Source organism: Empidonax traillii, unplaced genomic scaffold, assembly GCF_003031625.1.
Source record: "Empidonax traillii isolate 1590-97213 ecotype Southwest subspecies unplaced genomic scaffold, ASM303162v1 scaffold1392:size131462, whole genome shotgun sequence".
Classification (NCBI taxonomy): domain Eukaryota; kingdom Metazoa; phylum Chordata; class Aves; order Passeriformes; family Tyrannidae; genus Empidonax; species Empidonax traillii.
In genome coordinates, this window is record NW_020956585.1 from 90,677 (window position 1) to 104,735 (window position 14,059).

At 65.6% G+C, this 14,059-nt stretch overlaps 2 protein-coding genes across 2 annotated transcripts in view; both read left to right on the forward strand.

The window, feature by feature from the left end:
• The window catches only part of DCHS1 (dachsous cadherin-related 1), a 42,597-nt gene extending 36,935 nt beyond the window's left edge, over window positions 1-5,662 (forward strand). Inside the window, exons 20-21 of the mRNA XM_027907020.1 lie at window positions 185-323; window positions 579-5,662. Of these exons, the coding sequence (XP_027762821.1) occupies window positions 185-323; window positions 579-3,193 (2,754 nt within the window). The 3' untranslated portion in view covers window positions 3,194-5,662. The remainder of the gene's footprint in view (window positions 1-184; window positions 324-578) is intronic.
• Window positions 5,663-7,968: 2,306 nt separating this feature from the next.
• LOC114069900 (tripeptidyl-peptidase 1-like) lies at window positions 7,969-13,228 on the forward strand. The gene is made up of 13 exons (XM_027907011.1): window positions 7,969-7,994; window positions 8,400-8,495; window positions 8,564-8,703; window positions 8,777-8,927; window positions 9,124-9,245; window positions 9,544-9,725; window positions 9,935-10,133; window positions 11,298-11,486; window positions 11,612-11,684; window positions 11,937-12,057; window positions 12,235-12,393; window positions 12,458-12,595; window positions 13,034-13,228. The coding sequence occupies exons 1-13, from the start codon at window positions 7,984-7,986 to the stop codon at window positions 13,172-13,174; spliced, it is 1,722 nt and encodes a 573-aa protein (XP_027762812.1). The 5' UTR covers window positions 7,969-7,983; the 3' UTR covers window positions 13,175-13,228.
• Window positions 13,229-14,059: the final 831 nt, after the last annotated feature.

Below are 14,059 nucleotides of genomic sequence, written 5' to 3' on the forward strand. Positions count from 1 at the left end.
AGGGGCTGGGGAGCCCCAGGGATGCTTGAAGGAGCACAGACCCCTTGGTTGTGGCTGTCCTGGCCAGTGGAGTGCTGGGCCACCTTGGCTGTGGCTGCCTGACCAACCCCAGACCCCCTCCCAGCCCTGCTGGGGGCTCTGGGCAGCTGGTAGCAGACACCGACTGAGGTTTCCTCCTCTTCAGGTGCTGCTGCCAGAGCACACACCTGCTGGCAGCATCATCCTCACCGTGAGCGCAACTGACCCTGACTCGGGGAGCAACGGGAATGTCACCTTCCACCTGGCTGTGCCCAGCCCTGATGTCGCCATCGACCCCAGCAATGGTGGGTGAGGTTGGCGCTCTGTGGGCTTCTCTCATGGGTTACTCTGGGGATGCCTGTGGAAGGGGGTGCCCCCCTGCTGGCCCTGCTCAGCCCCTCACCACATCACTTTCTGGGGTGGCTGGTGAGGCAGACACATCGTGATGGCCATCAAATGCTCCTGCCGCAGTGTCCCAACACCTGCTTCTCCTGCCGATACCCCAACATCAGTCCCAGCTCCTGCTGGCCCCATGCTGACCCTGGCTTTGTGCCCCACAGGGACGCTCTTCACCACCCGGCAGATGGAGTTTGATGCCAGCCAGCCCACCCTGGATCTGGTGGTGGAGGCCCATGACCACGGCTCCCCCAGCCTCTCATCCTGGGCCACAGTGCAGCTCCAGGTGCTGGATGTGAATGACCACAGCCCCCGCTTCCAGGAGCCACGTTACAACACCAGCGTCCCTGAGGACCTGCGCCCGGGCACCACTGTGCTGACACTGGAGGCAGGTGATGCTGACCTCTCCCGGGAGAATGCTGGCTTCGACTACACCATCGTCAGTGGGAACGGTGGCAACGCCTTCCAGGTGGAGAGCCGGGTGGCCTGGGCCGAGGGGCAGCTCCGTACACAGGGAGCCCTGGTGCTCGTGGAGGCTCTGGACTTCGAGACCATCCCGGTGTACAACCTGACCGTGGCGGCCTCAGACCGGGGCCTGCCACAGCGCAGCGCCACCGTGCCCGTGCTCATCACTGTGCGCGACGTCAACGACAACCCGCCCGTGTTTGCCCGGGCTGAGTACCGCGCGGCCGTCAGCGAGGCCGCGCCGCCCGGCACCGAGCTGCTGCGTGTGGCAGCCCACGATGCTGACTCGGGGCCGCGGGGCCGCGTACACTACACCATCAGCTCGGGCAACCAGCATGGGCTGTTCCAGCTGCATGAGAGCACGGGGGCCTTGAGCCTGGTGCGGCCACTGGATCGGGAGGCCCAGACCGTGCACACACTGGTGGTGCGGGCCACGGACACACCAGGCGGGCACTTCGCGCTGGTTCCTGTGGCCATCGAGGTGAAAGATATCAATGACAACAAGCCATACTTCCCAGTAGAGGTGCTGAGCGCCAGCATCCGGGAGAACCTGCCACCCGGCACGCTGGTCACCACACTGCGCGCCGTCGACGCCGACACCGGCGCTTTTGGGGAGCTGCAATACACGGTTCTGGAGCAGGCGGTGGGGGACCCCGCCACGGGGGATGGCCGAGATGCCTTCGCTGTCAACAGGAGCTCCGGGGAGCTGCGCTCCCGCCTCACCTTTGACTACGAGCGAGCCAAAGCCTTCCAGCTTCTGGTTCGGGCCACTGACGCTGGCAACGCCTCGGCCACCGTGACCGTGCGGGTGCTGGTGACGGGGGAGGATGAGTATGATCCCATTTTCCTGAGCCCCTCCTTCAACTTTGAGGTGCCTGAGGGTGCACGCAAAGGGCAGAGCATTGGGCGTGTGCTGGCCACGGATGAGGATGAGGGGGCTGATGGGGTCGTGCTGTATGCCCTAGCAAAGCCCTCGCCCTACTTTGCCATCAACCAGACTACAGGCATCATCTACCTGCGCGTGGACAGCCAGCCCCAGGCCGGGGCAGGGCGCGCCAAGAGGGAGCCACGGGAGATGAACCTGGAGGTGCAGGCACGCAGTCCCCTGCCCACCTCCCGCGCGGCCTCCGCACAAGTCACCATCGACGTCACGCACACCTCCTTTGGCCTGGCACCCGACCTCAACCTGCTGCTGGTGGCTGTGGCTGCCTCGCTGGGTGTTGTGGTGGTGCTGGCTGCCGTGGCTATCGTGCTGGCGCTGGTGCGCTCCCGGCAGCGCCGGGGCCACAAGAAGGCGGAGGGGGAAGGGGTGCTAGCCCACACGCAGAGCGGGTCCCTGCAGAAACTAGGCCGTGAGGAGCCGGCGCTGCCTGGGGCTGAGCACATCTACCACCAGGCACTGCCGGGGTATGGGGCTGAGCCAGCAGGGCCCTACACACGAGGTGGCTCACTGGACCCCTCCCACTCCAGCGGCCGCGGCTCTGCTGAAGCCGCTGAGGACGATGAGATCCGGATGATCAACGAGTACCCACGCGTGGCCAGCATCACGGCCTCCATGCAGGAGCACATTGCTGCCCGTGGCCCTGACTCCGGCATCCAGCAGGATGCTGACCAGCTCTCCGACATCTCCTGTGAGCCGGCTGCGTTGGAGAGCACCCAGTGGTTCAAGAGCAAGAAGGGCTCTGGGCTGCTGCTGCCGGGGCCACCCTTGCAGCTGTACCGTGAAGATGGGGGGGGCAGCGCCTTCCTGGGTGTCCGCTGTGGCCTCAGTGTCTCCTCACAGCCCCAGGACTATGCCTTCCCAGAGGATGGCAAGCCCTCTGTGGACGGCTCACTCACCGCCATCGTGGCCAGTGACGAGGAGCTCCGTGGCAGCTACAACTGGGATTACCTGCTGAACTGGTGCCCCCAGTTCCAGCCGCTGGCCAGCGTCTTCACAGAGATCGCCCGCCTCAAGGATGAGAGCTCCCTGCGCAAGCCCTTCCAGGCCAAGCCCAAGGCAGAGCCCAAGCCCCGCATTGACCCCCCACCCCTCATCACCTCGGTGGCCCACCCGGGTGCCAAGTCCGTGCCCCCCAAGCCGCCGCCGGGCAGGACCTTCCCACACCCATCCTCCCTGCGCCGCTCGCCCATCAGCCACGAGGGCTCCATTTCGTCCTCGGCCATGTCGCCCAGCTTCTCCCCGTCGCTGTCCCCGCTGGCCGCCCGCTCCCCCGTGGTCTCGCCCTTTGGCATCTCGCAGGGGCCGTCGGCCTCCACCATCAGCACCGAGCACTCGCTGGAGCCCCCCGAGGAGGCCGAGCTCAGGATTTAGAGCTGGGCTCCTGGACTCCTCTGCCCCAGCCTGGAGCCATGGGGCTGGAGCAGGACCCGGCCCAGGGCTGCTCACGTGGGTGCTCCTCTGCTCCCAGCACTACACCTGGCCTGAGCCGAGGGGGCTGTGGGTGCCTGTGTCCTTTGTGGTTGTGGCCCCTGTCCCTGTGGTCTGGCAGACCCCACGCTGGCTGGTGCCCTATGGACTGCTGACCCCAGTGCTGGCACCCTGGGGCGGTGGTCCATGTGCTGCTCACAGTGTCTTGGATCGGCGCCAGGCAGGATGGTGTGTCATGGTACTCAGTTCTCTGGGAGTGGCTGGGAGCAGAGGGCTGCTGGGCCAGGGACTGCAGACCCTCCCCTCCCCAGCCCCAGGGCCATGCAGCAGCCCAGATGCAGGATGCACCTGCACTGTCCCTGCTGCCCCTTCCCTAGGAGCTCCCAGAGCAGGGGGATTGGTGCCCCAGCACTGGTGGTGATGCCCTAGGGCAGAGGGATGATGCCCCGCAGCTGGGGGTGATCTCCCAGGGCAGGGGGATGATGCATCACAGCTGGGGGCAATGCCCCAGGCCAAGGATGCTGCCTGCACATCTGTCTGTGCTGCCTGCAGGGACAGGGGGCTGAACCTGCCTTCTGACCTGGGGACGCCCACCCCACAGCTGGATATGGCAGACGGAGAAGGCAGTGCCAGTGTCCTGCTGCCTGTCCATGGCTGGGCAGGGACAGGGGACCCTTTGAGGTCTCTCCAGCCCTTCCACCACCCACAGTTCAGGTGATGCTTCCAGGGGATCTCTGGCCCAGAGCTGCAGGGAGCTGTTCCTGGGGTCCCAGGGAGGGAGGCGGGTGCCCTGCTCAGTGTGGGAGCCCTGTTCCCTGGGCCAGGTGCCTCTCTAGGTGGGGATTCCAGGCAGGGACAGTGTCTGTGTCCAGACATGGGCAGTGCAGTGGGGCTGGCAGAGCTGTGAGAGGTGATGGGGACACCCAGCCCCAGGAGCAGCAGCGATGGCTGCTGTGACCCCCATCCACCCCAGCCTGGCAGGCAGCCTGCAGCTGCAGGGACCCAAGTAAGAGGGGGTACCCCAAAAAGCCACATGGCCTGAAGCTGGTGTGGTGGCAGCCAGTGTGTTCTCTTACAGTCGCAGTGGGACACTGAGCAGCTGGATTCCCCTGGGGCCTTGTCGCGTGACTGCTCTCTGGGACGGTCTGGGTCACCTGCCCAGAATGTGGGCAGGTGCTCCTGGCCCAGCCCCCTGTGCAGGACTGCTCTGCACCCCTGTCATGCATGTTGTGAGCACGGGACAGAGCCCTCTGTGATGGGGCCGGTCCCTATCCCCTCCCACACACAGCCGGCCATGGAGCCGGTGTCACACTCACACCAGGCTCAGCCCTCACTGGAGCTTACCCTGAGCCCACAGCTGCTCACAGGGAACAGCCACGAGTCAGGAGCCCTGGCAGTGTGGCTGGGGATTCTGCCACTGTGGCCCTGCTGCGCCCCAAGGCTGTGACCCCCACACAGCTGTGGGTGCAGAGCGAGGGCCGGATCAGGGCATGGGGAGCCCCTAGTTCACAGCCAGTCTGGGCATGAGCATGTTTGGGGGTCAGAGAGGACACCCCACACCTGAGCAGGGGCTGAGGGAAGCTTCCTCCCACCACACTTTCCCCAGACCTAGCACATGCATGCGGTGGCTGTAGCCCCAGCCCCAAAGATGTTGCCTGTTCCCCTTATTTCCCACAAGAACCATCTGTGGCTGCAGCCCCATTTGTCATTATCAGTCCCCCATCTCCCTTGTGCTGTGGGGGTCCCTACACCGTGGAGGTCCCTCAGTATTGCACCCCAGTCCCAATGCACAGTGGGTCACAGTGACAAGGGAGAGGGATCTGTACCAGTGACGGGGGCACTAATGGGGCACAGGGTCATGTCCACCCTGCCTGGGATCCACAGGGACCTGAGGGGCTCTAGAAGGGGAGGACACTTCTGCCTTGGTGCAGGGACAGCCCACAGAGGCACTTGGGATGGGCACCCACATCCCCTTTGTCCTGCTCAAGAGCACTGTGGGAACATGTTGTGCTCCCTGGGCCCTGTGAGAGCACTCTGGGGGTGTCTTGTGCTCCTGAGCCCCTGCAGGAGCACTCTGGAGGTGCCCTGTGCCCCCCAGCCCTGCTCTGCCCAGGCTACCCACACAGCCCAGCTCCCACTGCACATCTGGGACAAGGACACAGACAGGTCACCCTGCACACCACATGGAAGGGTCAGACACACGCCCCCCGTTTTGGGCTGGGCTCACTGAGCCCCCAGTTATTTATTTTTACACATTGTACTACGATTCCTGTTTTTACTCGTTTGTACCTTTTGTATCATGTCTCGCGGAGCTGCATGTACCGGCGCTGCCCGCGGCCACGCAGGGGCCGCCCGGCACAGCCTGGACCCAAGTGCCAACTTCTCAAAAAATGCCTTAATAAACCACACGTGTTTGTAGAGACACAGCCCTATCCCTGCTGCTCGTGCTGGGCTGGCACTGCGTCCTTGCAGGGCTGGCAGGGGAGGGCAGACCTGTGCCACAGGGGGTTCAGCATGTGGCTCAGCTGCTGGCAATGTGCCGTGGGCCACAGGCCTGGCTGGGCTCTGGCACCCGTGTCCATGGCTGCATCCTGCAAAGTCCCTTCTCTGACAGGCCGGTGAGGCTGCGGCCCGGGGCTGTCCAGCAGCGAGGCTGATCATGTGTCCCCGTGGACACACACAAACACAGCTGTGCGAGACGTGACTGCGTGTGCACACAGCTGGTCCCTCGTGGGCAGGCCCAGACGGTCCCGCTGCCCCTGCTGCGGTGAGGCTGTGGGCAGGGTTGTGCAGGGACCCAGAGCTGCAGCTGTAGCAGCTGGGCTTGGACACGCCATCTGCCCAAATGGGTGCCTCACGTTCCCAGGATTCCCCCTGCAGACACCTGGACATATGAGCCCGTGAGGCCACAGCCCCATCACAGACACCAGCACACACAGGATCCTAGTGATCCCACCAGTCTGCCCAATAGCTTCAGCTCAGCTGAGCCCTGTTGGATGACAGACACACTAGCAGTTCTCCACTCATCTCCAGACCCCATGACCTGGCTCTATACACTACCCCCCAACAGTCCCCCCCAAACCTGGGAAACAGTCCTAGAGTCTTAGAACTGGAAGCAGCTGTGCAGCTGTCGGGTGTGGGACGTGGCCAAGCCCACACGTTGACCATTAAACACCTACATGTGACCAGTTGCTTCCATCCTACTTTCCCTGCTTTCCTTTTTTTTTTTTTTTTTCTGCTCCCCAAACCACCCTGCTCCGTCTTTGTACTCAGCTCTCAGTTCCCAACACCCCATAGCAAGTCCTGCACAGCCCCAAGCTTCTCTGCAAGTCTCGTCCCCCGGTAGCGTGTCCCACCCGTCTCCGACAGTGCTGGGGGTGGGGGGCAGTTCATGTCCTCCTGCTCTGACGGGGCCGGGACAGCAGCTGCCGTCCCCATGCTCCGACGGGTCCCCTCTCAACGTGAAGGTGAGTGTGAGCCGGGGAGAGCTCCCCTCCCTATGTTCCTGAGGCCCTTCTGCTCCTTTATCCCCCATCCTGACCCGTTCCATCTCCCTGCGGGGGCACACCGGGGCCGGGACCAGCAGGATGCCCTCGGTGCTACTGTCCTCGCCCGGCGTTCTTGGCCTCGGGAAAACCCGGCTGCCCAGAGCAGGGACACACCTGGCCCCGTCTGCGGGAACAGCATACGAGCGTGCCGGGGCGAATGAAGCTCCAGCCAAGGCTCCGCGGAACACCGGGGCTCCCTGGCCCTCCGGGCTCCAGACCGGCAGCAGATGCTCGTTAGCGTGATTAGCTCTGTCTGGGCGCCCTAATCCCGGCCGGCCAGACGGGTCCGAGACATGATCTCCTGCAAATCCCATCCCACTTAGAGTCCACCTCCAAGCTGGGACCACCTGGACACGGCGGGGGGGTGCAGCCCCGGTCCCCGACCAGCGCCGGAGCTGCCGGTCCCGCCCTGCGGCTGGGACGGGGCCGGGTCGGCGGGAGCACGAAGGCGGACACCCCTGGCGCGGGGCAGCCGGGGCCAGGCAGGCGGTTTTCCCATTGTCCGTCTCTTCCTGGCCTGGACTCGGCTCCGCAGAAATGGGAACACAGCTAGGCACTGCCGGAGCGGCGGAGTGCGGCGTGTGGCCCGGCTGCCGTCCTGCAGCCCCCGGCCGAGCAGGAACACGAGCACTGCTCCCCTGGCCTCCCAGCCCCGCGCCCCCGCCTGGCCGAGCCCCGGGAGCACCGGCGCCCCCGTGCCCGCGGGGTGCAGGGCAGCTGGCGGCCCGTGAGGCCCGGACACGCAGTGCGGCCTCGGCTCCCGCTGCCCCGCGGGCCGTACCTAGCCACTGCCCAGCCCAGGCTGTGCCTGCACGGGACCTCTGCGCCCCCACCAGCCCTGAACCCCGACATGGACCCTGGGCCGCATTCCCCGTCCCGCCGTGGGAACGGCCGCGCCTCACCCCGGGAGGCGCCCGGGACAGGGACGGGAACAGGGGCCGGTGCCGCGGCCGGGCCTCCTCTCCAGGCCGCCGGCGAGGGGGGGCCTCTCCGTGGGGACCGTGCCCGGGGCACGCTGGCAAGCGGCCAGGAGGATGGGCTGGGTCTGGGCCCGGAGCTCTGGGCCTGGATCCAGGATCCCCATCCCGGTGCTGCTGGCCCGCCCACCACGTGACCGGCTGGTCACGTGAGCGCTGTTTTGGTGTCCCCACGTGGTCGGGAGTCACGCGCTCTCACGTGACCGGGATGGCGCGGGGGTAACGGGAGTGAGGGATTCCCGGGCCGGGGGATCCCCCGGGGCTCTCCGGTGATGGGAGGAATGGGCCCCGGGCAGGGTCAGGCGGGGCTCCTCGGTGCTGGCGGTGACGGGGACCTGGGCGGTCAAACGGGGCTCCCCGGTGAAGGGAGGAATGGAGAGCGGGGGTTCAGACGGGCTCCCCGGTGTTGGGACTCGGGGGGTTCAGACAGGGCTCCCCAGCCCGGGGGTTACGGGGGTCATGGGGGCCCAGAGGGCTCAGGGAGGGGGCTCTCCGGTCAGGGGGGCTCGGAGGGCTCAGGGGGGAGGCTCCCCGGTGATGGGTTCTCGGGGGTCAGTCAGTGCCTGGTCCGTCCCGGTTTCCCGGGGCCGTGTCGGTGCCCGCGCTCCCCTGAGCCCGTTGCAGGTGTCGGGGGATCCCCGCTGTGCTGGTGCTGTGTGCGGCCGCCTGGAGCTGTGCCGCGGGGCTGGCGCTGAAGCTGGAGCGGGACCAGCCGTTTCGGTAGGTGTGGGGTGAGGTGGAACGGGACGGGGCACTGTTGCCACCCTCGCTCACCGTCCCCTCCTCAGCGTGCCCCCTGGTTGGGCCCACGCCGGCCGCGTGGACCCCGGACAGCCGGTGCAGCTGACCTTCGCCCTGCGGCAACGTGGCATCGCCCACCTCGCCCGCCTCGTCGAGGCCGTCTCGGACCCCCAGTCCCCCCAATACGGTAACAGCCACGTGCCTGAGCCCCCCAGGTCCCCTGGGCCTGTGTGGGGGTCTGAGCCCTCTGTGCCTCCCAGGGCAATACCTGTCCCTGGAGCAGGTCCGGGACTTGGTGCAGCCATCCCCAGTCACGCTGATGACAGTGCTGAAGTGGCTGCAAAGCCATGGAGTGGAGGACTGCCAGAGTGTCACCACCCTTGACTTCCTGGAGTGTCAGCTGCCTGCGAGGTGAGCGCCGAGGGCTTGGACCTGCTCTGGTGGTCCCGTGGTGACTGGCCCTGTGTCCCATCCCGTGGTGACTGGCCCTGTGTCCCATCCCGTGGTGACTGGCCCTGTGTCCCATCCCGTGGTGGCTGGCCCTGTGTCCCATCCCGTGGTGGCTGGCCCTGTGTCCCATCCCATGGTGACTGGCCCTGTGTTGCAGCATGGCTGAGCTCCTGCTCCCCGGGGCCGAGTTCCACCGGTACGTGCAGGGCCAGCGCAGCCTGGTGCGGTCCCCACTGCCCTACGCTGTTCCCGCGGAGCTGGCGGAGCACCTGGACTTTGGTATGTTCCACTTGTGGGAGATGAGGCTGTGGTGCAGCCCCAGCCCCCAGGAGCCCCCTCAGCCTCCCCGCAGCCATGGCTCAGCAGCCCTTGCCCCCTGCATGGGATGGCCACTAGAACCCATGCGAGGGGGTTCTCAGGGCTGGGCTCCCTGAGACCTGCTCCTGGCCAGCCTGTGTGGACACGGGTATGGTGGCGGGGGAGCCCAGGGGCTGTGGAAGGTGATGGGGGAGCCTAGAGATTGTGTTCTACCCTCCTTGGGCTCTGTGCCCTGATTGTCCCTCTGGTCCCACTGCAGTGGGTGGGATGCATCGGTTCCCCGTGGAGCGCATGGTCAACAGAACCGAGACCAGGAAGCACGTGGGGTCGGCGGGAGCATTGTTCCACCTGGGTGTGACACCGGCCGTCCTGCGCCAGAGATACAACATGACAGGGGGGGACGTGGGGCTCCTGCACAACAACAGCCAGGCTTGTGCACAGGTAACAGAGCTGCCCAGATTGGAGGTCTGTGTGCTGGGGCAGTCCTGTGGATTGGTGCTGCTCGGGGGTCCTGAGACAGTGGAGGTCCCTTGGCAGCTGCTGGGAGTACCTGGTGTAGCACAGACTTGTGCTGGGCAACTTTCGAAGTCAGGATCCAAATCTTACCGTATTTTTCAAGACAAACCAGTCTGTTTCTTCACGTTGTGCAGTTCCTGGAGCAGTACTTCCACCAGGCTGACCTGGCTGAGTTCATGCAGCTCTTTGGCAGCAGCTTCGCCCACCGCACACAAGTGGACCGCGTGGTGGGGCGCCAGGGCCATGGCAAGGCCGGGCTGGAGGCCAGCCTGGATGTGGAGTACATCATGAGCACGGGTGCCAACGTCTCCACCTGGGTCTTCAGCAATGCAGGTACCTGGGGGGGGATCCCTGAAGGGTGGGGGAACACCTGAAGGGGAAGGGGAATGCCTGAAGGGGCAAGAGGAGAGCCCCAAGGTGGGGGACAGAACATCCAGAGGGGTGAGGAGAGAACCCCGAGGGGCAAGAGAAGAGCTTGCAGGGCTGTGCAGATACACCTGGTTGCAGTACAGCCCCAGGTGCCTTCCCAGCTGCCTCCCGAAGTCAGAGCTGACACTGGATTCCCAGCTTCTAGGGGAATCACCCTTGATTTGTGTATTGGCTTTGAACTGTGTGAACCTTCAGCATCCAGAGTATCCCGGAGCAGCTGTTGCCTCACCAGCACCATGCAGAGCAATTGCCCCGCTTCACTCTTGTGGAAGAGGGCACAACCATAGGATTTCCTGGCCTCGCTGGGGACGGAGCTGAGCTCTTGCCCATGAGTCTCCCAGTGGAGCAGGGAGAGTGAGGGAATTTGGGAAAACAGATTGCCAAACAGCCTGCACAAACACAAACAGGGCACAGTGCTGGGGGCAGTGTCCCTGTCCCAGATCAGGAACTGGCTGAGCAGGCGGCAAGTGCCCCAGGGACACTGTCCCTGTTCCTGACAGTGACAGCAGCCTGGCACTGTCCCTCCTGCTGCCCCCACACAATTACTGCTGTGGGAAGGGCGTGGGGACAGTGAAGTGGGTGACTGAGAGTGAGTGGGAGTGGCTGGGCCTCTGCTCCCCTCCGGATGGAGAGGGCTGGGGGGCAGGGAGGGACCAGGGCATGTGCAGGTGGAATGTGTGGAGGTGGCATGTGTGTCACAGCACTGGGACACGCTGCCACGGGAGGGGCCGAGGCCCTGCTGGATCCACACCTGACCAGGTGGCTGCAGCCCTGTGACAGAGGCTCAGAGAAGGGGGCATGTAGGCCCCTGCCCTGGGGTTCAGGGAGACCCTCTCGGCAACCCTGTGGGTCAAGCTGGAGCCTGATGCCATCCATGGTGACTGGCCCCAGAATGAGCTCATGGAGCTCCAGGCTGGCTGTGCTGTGAGTTCGTGCCCTGTAGGCAGGAGCTGGGGGGTTTTCAGCCCCCGGTGCTGGCGGTGCTGCTGAGACAGGGCCCACTGCGCTGTCCCCCACCCCTGGTGTCAGGGTAACTGTCCCTGTGTCCCTGCCTTGCTGTCGTTGCAGGACGGCACGAGAGCCAGGAGCCTTTCCTGGCCTGGCTGCTGCTGCTCAGCAACATGTCAACGGTGCCGTGGGTGCACTCGGTCAGCTACGGGGACGACGAGGACAGCCTGTCCCTCGCCTACATGGAGCGCGTCAACGCTGAATTCATGAAGGCGGCAGCGCGTGGCCTCACCATCCTGTTCGCCTCAGGTGTGACCGAGCCCGGCATGGCCTCAGTGTTGAGTGTGGCTGCAGGAGTCCCTCTGGGGATCTCAGGCTGAGGGGTGGCTGGGGCACCACGGTCACCTGTCCCTTCTCCCTCTGTTTGTCGGCAGGTGATGACGGCGCTGGGTGCCGGCGGGTGCACAGTGGGAACCACACGTTCCGGCCCAGCTTCCCGGCCTCCAGGTGGGTGAGGGAGGGAGCTGGGTGCAGGGGCAGTGGTGGCCTCAGTCCCTGTGGGGTTTGAGCCCCCCGGGGATCACCTGAGGGTCCCCACCAGGGCCTGGGGACACTTGCAGACCCCAGGTCTGGGACCTCTGCAGCTCCTGGGGGGGTGTTGGGATTGTGGGGCAAGGTTGTGGTAGCAGGAGAGGCAGAGGGGGCCGCTGAGGCCCAGGCAGCCATGTGGCCACCCATGGTGCCCCCCTGTCTCCTCAGCCCCTATATCACCACTGTGGGCGGCACGTCCTTCAAGAACCCGTTTCTGGTGACGGAGGAGGTGACAGATTACATCAGTGGGGGCGGCTTCAGCAACATCTTTCCCATGCCTGGGTATCAGGTGAGGGTCACCTGCACGGCTGGGCTGCCTGGGGCTATGGGGGGCCTGGTGGGGGATAACGGACTTGGGAGTGACCAGGGGCTGTGGTGTGCGTGACAATGGGCCATGGTAGGGGATGAAAGCCCTGATGGGGGATGAAGGCCGTGGTTGGGCACTGACAGCCTGTGCTGTCCCCAGGCTGCTGCCGTCGGGCGTTTCCTGCGCTCGGCCTCGAAGCTACCGCCCAGCTCATACTACAACAGCAGTGGCCGCGCATACCCCGACCTGGCCGCGCTCTCTGACAACTACTGGGTGGTGACGAACCGCATCCCGCTGCCCTGGGTGTCGGGGACCTCGGTAAGAGCCCGTCCCCCGCCGCCCCGCAGCCCGGGGGCCGTGGGCTGAGCGTGGTGTTCCGCAGGCATCCACACCGGTGGTGGCGGGCATGGTGGCACTGATCAATGACCGGCGACTGCAGCGGGGGCTGCCACCCCTTGGCTTCCTCAACCCCGCACTCTACCAGCTGCAGGAGCGGGGCCTCAGCACTGCCTTCTATGATGTGAGCAGGGCAGGGGACAGGCTGGGGGGGGTCATGGGTGTCCCAAGGGGCTGGGCTGGGCACACCATCCAGGGGGCTGGGGGGCCATGGATGCCCCAAGGGACTGTCCTGGGTGCTGAGGGTCTGTCCTGGGCCTCTTTCTCTCAGAGCCCTGCTTGGGGCAGGGCCAGCAGTGACCTGCTGGGATGGAGGAGAGTCCCTATGGCCTTTCCTCAGGAAGGGTGTCCGGGGAGGGTCCCCACGGGCCTCCCTTGAGCTTCATGGGGCAGGTCTCCTTGTGTGGCTCTGACTGTTTGGGGTGTGCTGTCCCCTGAGGAGACCCTGGGGAGGGGTGGCCTGTGCCATAGGGAGTGCTGGATGGGTCTCTGTGCTGGATTTCCAGGGGTCCCTGTGCCCCAGGGAGTCCCTGTGCACCTGCACTGAGGCCAGTCCCTGCAGGTCACCCAGGGCTGCCACTTGTCCTGCCTGGATGGCACTGTGCAGGGCCAGGGCTTCTGTGCCGGCCCCGCCTGGGACCCTGTCACCGGCTGGGGCACCCCCAACTTCCCGAGCCTGCTGCGGGCCCTGCTGCTGCACTGACCGGGACACTGTGACTGGGACAGGGGGACTGGGACACGGGGATTGAGACACTGGGACACGGGGACTGGGACAGTGGGACACCGGGATTGAGGGACTGGGACAGGGGGACTGGGACACGGGGATTGAGACACTGGGACATGGGGACTGGGACACGGGGACTGGGACAGTGGGACACCGGGATTGAGACACTGGGACACAGGGACTGGGACAGTGGGACACTGGGACTGGGACATGGGGATTGAGACAGTGAGACACTGACTGGGACACAGGGACTGGGACACCGGGATTGAGACAGTGAGACACTGACTGGGACACTGGGACTGGGACAGTGGGACACTGGGACTGGGACATGGGGACTGGGACAGTGGGACACGGGGACTGGGACAGTGGGACACCAGGATTGGGGCAGTGGGACTGGGACAGTGGGACACCGGGATCAGGACACTGCCATTGGGACAGAGGGACAGCAGGATCGGGACACTGACACCGGGACAGCGGGACACTGGGACTGGGATAGCAGGACACAGGACAGTGGGATCAGGACACTGGGACTGGGAGAGTGGGACATCGGGACTGGGGACAGCAGGACAGGGGTATCGGGACACCGGCGCTGGGACAGCGGGATCGAGAAACCGGCGCTGGGACAGCGGGATCGGGACACCGGCGCGGGGACAGCGGGATCGGGACACCGGCGCGGGGACAGCGGGATCGGGACACCGGCGCGGGGACAGCGGGATCGGGACACCGGCGCTGCAGACCGGGGACGGGCAATAAAGCGGGGGCGGGCAATAAACACGTGGCCCCGCCCTTCCCGCCTCTGTGTGTGCCGGCGGCGCCGCCAGGGGGCGCGCGGGGCGCAGGGCCGATATGGCGGGCCGGGGAGGG

Coding starts and splice junctions, on each gene's coding strand:
- LOC114069900 (XM_027907011.1), top strand. Junction 9,246..9,543: donor GGCGGAGCACCTGGACTTTG/GTATGTTCCACT, acceptor GTCCCACTGCAG/TGGGTGGGATGCATCGGTTC. Junction 9,726..9,934: donor ACAGCCAGGCTTGTGCACAG/GTAACAGAGCTG, acceptor CACGTTGTGCAG/TTCCTGGAGCAGTACTTCCA.